General features: G+C 41.6%; 1 protein-coding gene across 8 annotated transcripts in view; it reads right to left on the reverse strand.

The window, feature by feature from the left end:
- Positions 1-13,210, reverse strand: part of Erc1 (ELKS/RAB6-interacting/CAST family member 1) — a 269,824-nt gene that overhangs the window by 160,329 nt on the left and 96,285 nt on the right. For all 8 annotated transcript variants that reach the window (XM_055604168.1, XM_055604166.1, XM_055604167.1 and 5 more), the window contains one exon: positions 13,009-13,202. In XM_055604168.1, coding sequence (XP_055460143.1) covers positions 13,009-13,202 — 194 coding nt within the window. The remainder of the gene's footprint in view (positions 1-13,008; positions 13,203-13,210) is intronic.

Raw genomic sequence — 13,210 nt, forward strand, 5'->3', positions numbered from 1 at the left:
TTTCTTTTGTTCTGCAATGTCCTACAAACTTAAGTGAGAGTGAATTCAAAAGTAATGGACTAAACTGTTTGGCAGAAAAACATTTAGGATCAAATAACATACAGACTGACTGCTCTTCTTCAGATTTACAGTAACACATAACAGACGTATATGAAAATATATTTCTTAAATATATGCACTTAGGCAAGGAAAGGAACAAACATGAGCTCTCAGTTACAGGCAAGGTGAGGGTGGGTAGGTGTGTGTGACTACTCAAGTGATTAATGCAACGAAGAAAAACCTCACACTTCCCACTTGAACAACAGGAAAGCTTCCATAAGGACAAGACCTCACTATCTAAGGCTCAGAGCTTGCAAAAATGCATTCATCTGAAAGGGAAGACTGAACTGAGAGTGGAAATAAAGGGACTCAACAACAGCTACTGAGGGAAATGGTTTCCCAGGTTCAGCTGCCAAAACACAGAAGCATTAGAGCCATGGGCGAGCCACACATTGTTCCTGCAGAACTTGGCACACTGTCCATGTAGCAGGCACACGAAATTCAAGTGTGGTGAGGTTACAGACTTGCACTAAGATGCCAGAGAGACACCGAGGCTGGACAATATACAGTAGGGTTGGACTGCCTTCAAGGGGGCTGTAAAAGGCCAAAGCAGGAAGCTGTGAAGGTAGGAAGTGAGGTGGAATGGAGACCCCGGGATGTAGAAGATACCAGAATTGTGAGACTTCAACGGAGGAATGCTATAGGCGAAGAGTACAGGTGACCTCAGAGGAGTCTCTGTTTGCTGTAGGCAGCACAGCTAACAGGTGGGGCTACCCAAGACTATGGGAATCCAAACGATTCCACCACAAGCCAGCAACAAACGGAACATTTGGTGTTTGTCCAAATGGGTTTCAACATTACTTTAGTTAACCTTCCCATACTGTTTAAGGGGCTTTACAGTTAGGAGTTTATCTCAATCCATTAAAACATATTTATCTGTGTGTGTGCACATGTGCATGCCACAGCACAGGGAGGAGGCTAGAGGACAACCGGCAGAAGCAGTCTCTCCCTCTACCACGGGGTCCTGGGGCTCAAACCCACGTTTCCAGGCTTGGCAGCAAGTGCCTTGGCCCCTAGGATATAGGGTTTCTGAGTAATGTTAGAACTGCTGAGATGTTGGTCATTAGTACAGATAATCATTAGTACAGATTACTATAGTATAGATAAAGAGTATCCATGAGCCCTTGAAGAACAGAAATGAATGTTATAACTTAAAATATTAAACTGACAAGAGAGTATACATGTGACAGTTGATCTTTCCTGTCAATGTGACTAGATTTACAGTCGTGTTTATGAGGACGCTCTCAGAGAGGTTAGCTGCAAAGGGAAGATCTACCCACAGGTTAGAATTACAGACTGAACAAAAAGGAAGAGACTAAAGGAATAATAGTAATAAGAATAATAGTGTTTTTAAAATGGAAAACAAAGCAAAGCATCAACATTTATTTCTATCAGCTTCCTGAATGCCAATGCAATGTGACTAACCTCGCATGCTCCCCTTGCTCCCTGCCATGGTGGGCTGCACCCTCAAGTTCAGAGCCAAATTAAAAACCCTTCACACCTTACCAAAGGGTGGGGGGGATTGTATGCAAGTAATATTTTAATTTGTTTTTAAAATTATGCTTTACTGTATAAGTCTAATTTAGAGCTTAGGTTTAAAAGTCACATGAGATTTTTAAAGCAACGATAATATTTAGCTCCATTATATCAAAAAAAGAAAAAGAAAGACAGAGAAACAAGCCAGGAGTCCACACCTGTAGTTCTGAGACAGGAAAATCAAGAGTTCAAAGCCTGAGGGGCCTTCAAAGAGACCCAGACTCAGATAAAGGAGGCAGGGTGCTGGAAACTGACACAGTGGGTGGCACGCTCACTGCACAAGCAGGAGGGTCTGAGCAGGAGAATGCTGACATGCATCTGTAACCCCACGGCTTGGGAATAGAAACAGGCAGATCACTGGCCAGCCAGCCTTGCCCCCAGGCTTGCTGAGAGACTTTGCTGGTCTCAAAAATATTAGAGAGCAAGCGAGAAGATGCCGGGTGTTGACCTATGGCTTCCACACATGCTAAGGATAAAAAACACCTATTTTTATATTATTATTTAGGCATATTTGATACTAAGATACATTTTAGAAATCTGTAGGAATACATACACTTTTACCATGTATAAAACACGTTCAAATACATGGTTTAAGGCAAAGATTGGCCAATCTACTGATAGCTAACAGTTTCTAATAACCTTTTACTATTGTTGCTTATGATAAAAAAGGCCAGAGTCATTTAGGATTAGGAATAACATTAACATCTAAAGATACCAGCCTTTCTAAAAAGTGTGATAAAAATTTGAACATATTCCCACTAACAATGAACAAATGAAATCTTATTTTATCTCTTATATTATCATTCATCATTATTTGAGCATCAAAACACAACTCTTCATGAGACCAGAAAGACGCCTCAGTAGTTAAAAGCATTTGCTGCTCTTGCAGAGATCCTGGGTTTGGTTGCCAGTACCAAAATCAGGTAGCTCACAACCTCCTATAACTTCATTTCCAAGGGCTCTAAAGCCCTTCGGTTTCTGGGAGCAGTTGCACATATATGTAAATGCATACAGGCATTTACATATATAAGTATTTTTAATTAATAAGCATAAATTTAAAATCTTGCATACACACTCTTGACCACATTTCAGGACTAAACATCTACACAATGAATAATATTTTAGTTAATAGTAATTACAGTAAATCTTCACGGTTTAAAAAGAACAACAATAAATCCACAAAAACAAAGAACCATAAAGAATCTTAAGGTGCTTGGCCCAATGGGGACTTCGGGAAGATGATCCACAGATGACAACAAGTGATAGAAGGACTAAGTGTGTAAATTCATGCCATTTGCTCTCCTATTAACTAAAAGAATGAAACTCACCAAAAAGACAAAAGCAAGCAGCTTACTCAGAAAGAAGCAAATAGGATCAGGTAAAAAACCAAAACAACAACAACAACAAAAACAGCCTTTCTTTTCCTTTCTTTTGGCCTTTTCATTTCTTTAGAAGACCACTCTCCTCCCAGGATCTTCCCACTGCTGAGGTTGCAAGCATGGGTGAACACATTCCCTCAAAGACATTAGTCTTTGATGCCTGGCAGGCATAGTTAAACAGCACTGTGTTTACCAAGATCACATTATTTAGTAGCTTCTCCCCTTGGCTTCACACTGACCATTCACACTCTCAGTAAACACACACTGAGCTCTACCTTATGCCGCTCACTCAGAACTCAGACACAAACAACATTTCGGAAAATGATGCACGTAACCATTCCTTTGAAACTGCTTTTTGAGATAAACATAAACTGAGCAAAGTGTTCCTATTCTTCTGTTTAGAACTGTAGATCCACCTTCAACCCAAAATTTGTCTCGCCTACCAGAAGTGTAAGGATAAAGACGGAAAAGAGATGGAGGGCATGGCGAGCCAATGACTGGCACCATGGGAGAGAGCCACCAACGACCCACCCCGTGGGAGAGGGCCAACTCCTGATGAAATAATAAATTAAACTGAAAAGAGAGAGAGAACTATAGATACAAGAAGGTTATAGCAGCCTACAGTATGATCTATGATTTCAAAGAATAAATTTAAATTTTAATGTACTGGAAAAGTAATACATATTCTATAAATCTCATCTAGTGGAATTATTCGAAGTCTAAATGGGCATGAAGGTCTGAGATTTCAGGCAAGAAAAACTTTTAAAACACTAATAAAAACCTGACCAGGGAATTAGGCATCTCATTTTCTGGCTAAAGTAAGTACATCATTCTTGTAACAGAGATAAGGGTTCTGATCTCAAAAGGGTAAAGAGGCTAAAAGTGGATTAGAAGCAGGGAGGTGAAGACAAATAGCGTAACAGCTGTGGTTTGAATGAAAATGGCCCTCACAGACTCCTGTGGCCTTGTTGGAGTGGGTGTGGCATTGTAGGAAGTATGTCACTAGGGCACCCTTGAGGTTTCAGAAGCTCAAGCTAGGGTCAGTGTCTCATTCTCTGCCTGATGACTACAGGTCCATATGCAGAACCCTCAGCTACTTCTTCACCATGTCTGCCTGCCTGTCACCCACCTGTAACAATAACAGATTAACCTCTGAACAGCAAGCCAGCTCAATTAAATGTTTCCCTTATAAAAGTTGTTCTGGTGTCTCTTTACAGCAATTAAACAGTGACTAAGACAACAGCCAATTCTTTCAGGAAGCTTCACAGTGAAGTACAGTGGAGAGCTGGGGCACAGTATAAAAGAGACTGCTTCCATAATTAGAGCAAGGTTCTAGCAGATGAGCTGAAGCTGGGAGCTTAAGGGAATGCTGAGTAACAGAGGTTTCTAAAACAACCTGGAGTTCACTGGAGACAGTGACTGTTCAAAGGGAAGGAACAGAGCCTTTCCACCATTGTGACCAAGAAGAGGAGGCAATAACCAGTAAAAATAGGCTTGTGGATTTGGAAAGAAAACAAGGGTTTTGGCCAATAATTTCTGTATTTTCAGTTTTAAAGAAGGATATGAGAGGGGGTGGAAAGGATATGAGGAGAATATAGAGACAAAGGTTGGGATAGGTAGGTAATTCAGCTTGTGCAAGTGCAAAAACCAACTTTCAATCCTCAGAACTCACATTGAAGGAAGGAAAAAAAAAAAAAGGCCAGGCACAGTAACGTATGCTTGTAATACCAGCATTATGGCAGCCGTGACAGGCACATATCTGGAACTCACTGGCCAGCCAACCTAGCATAATCAGTGAATTCTGCACCAAGTAACTAACTTTACTGCCAAAATGAAAGATGGATGGTGTCTGCGCGACACCTGAGGCTGACCCTGGTTCCCACATGTGTGTATGTGAATGAATACATGAGGCTTAAAAAGCTAGAGGCTTAAAAAGAATGGGAAGAGGGCTGATAATAACGTCTGGTGGATCTGCTGACCAACACTCCCAAGTTCACACTACTGAAAACATAGGAACAGACTGAAGAAAAAAGAACAGAAGCCTGGCCAAATCTTGACAGCAGCATCCTTCTGAAATCAAGGAGGCTTAATCTGGGGGTTCCTCTGGGCCTGACTGGTTGAGACTACAGAGATTACCAGCCAAAGGAGTAACTCCTTGAAAATTCCAAAGCAGTTGGCAGAATGGCAGTTGATGGGCTGGGTGAAAGGTCCCCAGTATAGCCACACTGCTGTGGAAAGACAGGTACAGGGGACTCTGTGGCCCAGCAGCAGAACAATCTAACTGCCAATAAATCAGTTTAGAAGTAAGTCTTTTGAACAGAAATTAGATCTAATTTTTCTTAACTAAAACATGAGAATACTTACATCCGTTCCATAATTGCCAGCTTGTAGAAAAGAGCCTGGCACACAAGTGCCTTACCCGGTTCATACGCCCTTACTTTCATTTACTCCTTTGGTCCTTCTTGATCATCTCTCCCTTTGCCAGGCCCATCAGCTAGTCCTGTGCCAACCAGCTCACTCTGGAGGCTAAACTCCTGCTGCTTGTGCCTGAACTGCTCCAGTGTCACCTCACCAACAGTGCTAATGCTCACACAGTACACACATAGAGACTCTTAAGAAGAATTTGAATATTAGAAAGCGAAATCGTAATTTTCAAGGAGGAAGGGCAGTTAATGTTTTGTGCATACGGAGGTTCAAGGTGGGAATATAAAATCGTTTGGCAGATGAGTGGGGTTGATGGTTTTGTACTTAATGCCACAAAAGTAGTTCAATAATAGAATTTATACCAAGACTACTTACCACAATAAAGAACTGAAAGCAACTATTAACTGCTGTAAGCTTCAAGTGATTGGTCACCATCATATAAAAGAAGATTCCTATAACTGTCGCACTCCAGAGGCTGAGGCAGGAAGACAAGTTTGAGGCTAGCCTGGTCTACACAGTGAGACCTTGTCTTATTTCAAAATAAAAATGAAGAGCTGAGGGAGATTGTCTAGCATAGGTGAGGGCCTGGGTTTGATCTCTAGTAAAGCGTGTGCATATACACACATGCACATACACAAACACACAAGAAGGTGGAGACAGAGACAAAGACACAAACAAAAATACCCAGATTATCTGCCAAAAAAAGAATACAGTGATGGTACCTCTCCCACTCACATAAAGCTCACATTGTGCCTGCAGTCCATGAACCGCCACTGCTAATACTATTATAAAATTATGGTGGCAGCTATATTTACAGATCTGCACTGAGAACAGAGTGAAAGTAAGTCATGTGACCTGTGTGCTTAGCAGCAAGAAAGACAAGGGTGTGTTATTTTCTTCTTAGTCTCAGGAAGTTTCCAGGCAAAGGGACAATGTATAAAGATGTCCACAATAAACGTAGGATAGACAGATACAATAGGATTTTTTAATGTAATTAGGTCTATACTATGCTGATGCACCATCCTGAATAATACTGACTTGTGAGAAAAGTTGGATTCCTAGCCTTGAACACTTCATAATGTAGGAAGAAAATGATTCACTACATTTGTGATTTTTTTAGACAGAAGGACTTCCTGGTGGCCAAAGGCCCTAGGCTGAACTGGAAAGAAAGAACTTCTTCAAGAGAAGGCAATGACTGCTTGTGGAAGAAAGTTGAGCTGGTCAAAACACGAGAGATGCTGCTGACTTGAAACCTGAGCAGGCTTTGGCTTCATGTTCTCACTTACTGACCCCAACTTCTTTTTGCTTTGCTTTCCTTCCTAGGGTGTTGTCGAGAGCGCTGGTCTCTAGGTTCCACCAGGGTCCTCTAGTCACAAGATATGGAAGCTGCATTGGTAATTGGAGTCATCCCTGTGCTGTACTCAGCAGCAAGTGAGAAATCTGGCCACAACACTGGGCGGACGATGTGGCTGGGACTGATCTCACTGTACAGCATCGTGCTGTATGTGGTCCGGATACCATGGCAACAAATCTATGATGATTTTAGCTGCCACGGAAATATCACCTACCCTTGTCTTATGGAGTGTTTTGAACAACTGTTTACCATTTCCATTCCAGAAATGTGGTGCTTTTTCTACTTCATCTGCATAACCACCTTCTTCCTCATGGAATTCTTAATGGCTCAGATTAAACATAGGCACCTCAAGAAAAAGATGAAGTCCGTGCAGCAGACGACAGAGAAGACAGGGGAAATGGAGAAGGGCGCCTTGGAGGCAATCAGGAAGCCAACCCTCTCCCAGAAGATAGCCCTCCTAAACTTCCTCCAGGAAAGGCAGCTACTATATGTGAATCTCCTCCACTTGCTCCTGCAGGTCAGCATCCAGCTTGTGTCTTTTTGCCTGCTCATATTCAAACAACTGCCGATGGTAAGCCAAGAGCACGTTGACTGTAGCACTAACGGCTGCCCTGGCCCCTATCAATGCCTGCTCTGGGAACCACATGAGAAGCAACTGTCCATCTATACACTCAGCACCTTTTCTGTTACAATCATCCTCCTCGGCACAGGTGCCTTTATATATAGCATCTACCATCACTTGCTGATGGCCCATTCAACTTCCAAGGTTTCAATTTCTTAACATTATTGAGAGACACTTTTCTTTACCTCATACCAGGTAGTTTGGGCTCCTCTGAATTATGTTTGGGGCAGGGCCTCCTCTTCTAACCTTCTTTGGATTTTCGTTTGAAAACAATAAAAGTTTGCTGTTCTCCCTTTTTTTGCTCTAAGGACAGGCTGGGATTGTCTAACTCTGGAAGCAAAACCACACCACAGTCAATAGCTGACCACTGACATTATTGCACACCAACTCATTTCCTCCACACTGTCACCTGTAAGGTGGCTTCATCACTTCTACCTAAGGCCTAGGATGATGGGTAGCTGGCAGAGACCACCTACAGTCAGTAAAGAAAGCCAACTTCAAACTTAGGTCTCTCAGCACCCTAATGTGTACTACCCCTGGAGCCTTAAGATGTCAGCCACTCGCTGGAGTCAACTGAAGCTCTGTGTGGCTGAGAGTAGAGGTTGTTTGTTTACTGTAAATTCTACTGAAGAGGAGAGCAAAGTAAACAAGTGGGGACACTGTGCCAGGATGTGCGAACACCCCTCTAAGGTCACAGTTGTATATTCTTCCTCTCTTGTCAGAGACAAAAGATGCAGGAAGCTAAATCCTAGTAAGTTGTCTAAAAGGGATCTTCTGGGCAAAGCACTCAGGCACAGGGAGAACAGGGCATGCTGGACAAGACTTCTCAACAACTTTCAAGTCGTATTCGATAACAGACAAAGCTGGGTCTACAGGGTGACCATTACTTTCACACCCCTTAAGTGGGCAAAGCTGGAGAGCAGACCCGGTGCTAGGACTTGGGGGACCACAGAGTGGAAGGAGCAGGAAACGAGTAGGACCACGAGGATGGCCAGGAGACACACTGGGTGTAAGCTGGTGCGAAAAGCCACAGAAAAGTTTATTCATTATAAATCTATATGGAAATGCTAACATACCAAGTACAGAAGAGAAATTTTCAGTTACAGTATTCAGTTTCTGAAGGTATGCTGGTCAGCTTGTTCCAAACGTGACACAAACTAGACTTATTGGGGAAGAGGGAACCTAGGCTGAAGAATTGCCTCTGTCAAATTAGCCTATAGACATGTCTGTGGGACTTTAATGATTAATATGTGAGAACTCATCCAACTATGGGCCAGTGCCACCCACAAGCAGGTGGTCCTGGATTGGTTAAGAATAGAAACTGAGGGAGCCACCTGAGGGCAAGCCAGAAAGCAGTGTTCCTCTGTGACCCCTGCTTCAATTTCTGACTCCAGGTTCTTGCTTGATTTCCTGCCCTGGCTTCCCTCGGCGATGAACTGTGAGGTGGGGGAGGAAGCCAAATAAACACTTTGCTCACCAAGCTTGTTTGCATGGGTGTTTTATCACAACAGAAAGCTAAGACCTCAGGTAATCTAAATCTACTTATTCAGACAGGGGCCTCTCGATCTCCAGTTTGTTTTCTCTGTAAAGACTATCCACAGCCACTAGATGGTGGTTTCCATGAACATTAACTCACCGAGGCCACAGAGAGTGCGTGAGGAGCTGAGTGCAGATCCCGGGATTCTCTGGCCAGCCAGTCTAACTGAACCAGGGAGCCTCAGGTTCAGTGAGATTCTGTCTCGTAAAATAAGGTGGAGAGTGACTGAGAAAACCCCTGACATTGCACTCTGGTATACATGGGTGCGAGTATGTATGGTGCACGCGCGCGCACACACACACACACACACACACACACACACACACACACACACACACCTCTAGACGCTTTACTAGGAGATATTACCCAAGCTAATCTGAGTGCACACAAATGAACCCTCTAGTTCTAGGTCTTGGAAATAGGGCTGGGTTACATGAGAGACAAAGAGGCCCTGCTTATGTCCCACTGCTTCGGTTGTGCCTATGCAAATGTCATCCAGTTTATAAGGAACCAGAATTTAGACTCGCTTAGCCAGCTTCCAAAATCATCACAAACATGTAAGACAATGTCTTTTTCCCCCCAGTATCTTCTGCTCCTGTTCCTATGAACCCTTCCCCAACTAGATTATTTCTCTTATTGAATCCCCAATGTAAGGAAAGTGAACTGGGGAGTGATTAGTTTCAACTGGAAAAAAAAAAATCTCTATTCATATTGGACATATAATATAGAATAAACATACTAAAATGTGTACACCTAAAGAAGCTAAGCAAGGAGGAGGACCCTGGGTAAGATACTAAATCCTCACTCAGAAATGCAAATGGGATAGATATAGGAAGAAGGAGAAAACAGGGAAGAGGACAAGAGCCTACCACAGAGGGACTCTAGAAGACTCTATCCAACAGGGTATCAAAGCAGATGCTGAGACTCAGAGCTAAATTTTGGGCAGAGTGCAAGGAAGTAGCCAATGAAAGAAGGAGTTAGTAAGAGGGGACAGCAGCTCCACAAGGAGAGCAACAGAACCAAAACCTCTGGCATAGGGGTCTTTTCTGAGATTGATACTCCAACCAAGGACCATGCATGGAGATAATCTAGAATCCCTGCACAGATGTAGCCTATGGCAACTCAGTGTCCAAATGGGTTCCATAGTAATGAGAACAGGGACTGTCTCTGACGTGAACTCAGTGGCTGGCTCTTTGATCACCTCACCCTGAGGGGGAAGCAGCCTTAACAGGCCACAGACGAAGACAATGCAGCCAGTCCTGATGAGACCTGATAGACTACGGTCAGATGGAAAGGGAAAAGTACCTCCCCTATCAGTGGACTTGGGGAGGGGCACTGGAGGAAATGAGGGAGGGAGGGAGGGTAGGATTGGGAGGGTATGAGGAAGGAGGCTACAGCTGGGATACAAAATGAATAAACTGTAATTAATAAAAAAATAAATTAAAAAAATCTCTAATCATGATGGATGGATGGGTGGATGGACAGGTGGGTGGATGGGTGGATGGATGGATGGTGGATGGATGGATGGATGGATGGGTGGGTGGCTTGACTCATCCTCTCTTTGGAACTGTGGTTGGTCAAAGAGTGTTACTACACTAAAAAGCATCCCACTAACACATCTTCTAAGAGACACTGTGATTTTCTTAAGAACCAACATGGGAAAGGAACCGTTCATTTATTTCCTTCATCCACAAAGAATAACTCTGACAATTCTTCCCAATGCAATTGAAACCTTTTAATGCTAAAGTAGTAAGAAATTCAAAGGATTTTCTTGGGTTTAATTCTCAGTTTGCTTTTCTTGTTTGTACTTAAAAACTGAATAGCTTCAAGAAGTAAATTTTACATGCTGAATTACAAGATGGGGTTGCAGTTAGGGGGCTACCTTAAAGAGTACCCCAGAATGGGTATGCAGCTCAAATGATAGTGTGATTGATGTTTTTAGTATGCACAAAGCCCTGGGATTAATTTCTAGCGCTACATAAACCTGGAGCGGCATACAACTGTACTCACAATACATAAGAAATAGAAGCAGAAGTATCAGACATTCATAGCCACACAGCAACTTTAAGACCAATTTGGAGTTCATGAGAGTGAGTCTCCAAAAACAAGTGTCCCAGCACAGTAACATATAACTCAAAGATTCTTGGGCAAGAAAGGGAGGGGGAAAAAAAAAAAGACTAAAGCACTATGACTAGCATATAGAATCTTCCCAGAAAGAACAGAAGCTGATTTTATTCAAAGCAGAGAGTATACAAGAGGTACACCTCAAGCTGACAGCTTTAATAATGATCAAATAGAATTCCAAGCCAGCTTAAGCTCGCTTACTTCAACAACAGGAACACTTCCTAGAAGACTGAGCCTTAGAAAGACAACAAAACAGCTCACACTTCTCCCTCACATAGCATTTCTAGATTTGAATCTTTTGTTTTGTATGTTTAACTTAGCCCTACTTCCTATTCTCCTTCACATGTCCATCTTACAGAAAAACAGTAGTCAAAAATGAATCATTTTTAAGCTAGCTGCATATAACACAAAGTAATAACTTCAAATTTAATTAAAAATCTAAAAAAAAAAAAAAGGACCAGTATTCAGAAACTTTTTTGAAATAGTGGGATGTCATTCTTCAATATTACAGATGTAGTGTTGCCGATTTCTGGCACCTCAGAAACACTAAAGGAGTCCTATATTCATGAAAGTATGTAATTAAGTGTGTGCAAACAAACATGCTGTGGAAAGGGAGATGGGCAAAGATCAAGATGAATGAAAATGCATACAATCTATGTTCTTAGAAGCTCTAGATTTAATAAAGAAGTTTACTGAAAGGGCTGGAACCATGGCTCAGTGGTTAAAGACAATGACTGCCCTCCTAGAAGACCAGGCTAGATTCCTGGCACCTACATGCTGACTCACAATCATTTGTAACTCCAGTTCCAAGGGATCTGAAAACCTCTTCTGACCTCCAAGGGCACCAGGCACACACGTGGTGTAAACAAAATACTGGTACACATAAAAATAAACAAATCATCAAGAACTATAGACTATGTAAAGAGTTAATATCAAATTAAGATATATAGGCAAGAATGAGACCCTATTATTTGTATTTTGGGTTCACTTAAGTAATCAGTCTATGGATATAGAAGAGAAGAAATACTAACTTGAAAGGAAAATATCAAGCAGACTGCTAACTCTCAAATGTTATATCTCAGTAAACAATTTCAAAATGCCATCTGATACTTTCTAGCTTTCAACAAAATGAAAATAAAAAATTATTCCTAAAACATCACTTTCTAAAGAGCTATATGAATTGGTGACTTCATCCTGTCACTGTCAATATTTCCAGCTGTCCAGAAAAATATGGTTGACTATGAGGTTCTACTGGAAAAGTTGTTTATGTGTACTTGTGAGATTATGTTAAACAGACCATATAAAAGGAGGAGATAATAGACTATACGCTTGATCTTCAGTATAAAAGACAAAAAAATATTCCAAGAGAGATATCTATCTGACAGGATTTGTTCAACTACAACCGACTGTGAAGATTTCAAACTTAGAACCTGATAAGCCTTACCTATGAGTCTCACATTATCATAATAATGTCCATCCTAATTTTGAACTGATATAATCATTTGCTTTCCCACACTCTAAATTATGCATTCTAAAAATTAGCAGCCCAAAAGATCATCAGCTCAGCAACTTCTTATACTTGAGGATCATTTACTCATCATACAATGGAATAATAAAACCAAGGATCTCTTTTTACTCTCTTGAATATAGCTAGGAGAAAACTGGACTCTTAATCAATGAATATTTTCTCTTATCATTGATGTTCAAGTAACAGTTTCTCACTTTATCCCCACTCTATGTCATCTTTTAGGGACTGTAACAAAAAATTTACACTGACTTAGGAGGTTAAGTAGACAATAGGGTAGTAAAAAGCAGTGAAGAAAAACCTAGTTCAGGGGTAGAGAATATTGAAAACAACATTTCATCAAAGTTGTACAAACATGCTCTGATTTTTCCACGCTAATGAGTCCCACTTAAGCCTCCTCTTTCTTACCTTTCCAACTCAGCTATCTTCTTATCTTTGTCATTCTTCTCATTTTCCACCTCTTTCAAGATTTCTAAGAGGCGGTCAACTTCTGTTTGGGCCTTGCTGGATTCATCTTTGTACCTGGAAATCTCTCTCTCCAATTGCTGTATTCGGTCACTCATCTCTGGACTGGCTCTGGCTTCCAATGTTGCTTCATGTGCCTACCAAA

Source organism: Psammomys obesus, unplaced genomic scaffold, assembly GCF_907164565.1.
Source record: "Psammomys obesus unplaced genomic scaffold, mPsaObe1.curated_primary_1811, whole genome shotgun sequence".
Classification (NCBI taxonomy): Eukaryota; Metazoa; Chordata; class Mammalia; order Rodentia; family Muridae; genus Psammomys; species Psammomys obesus.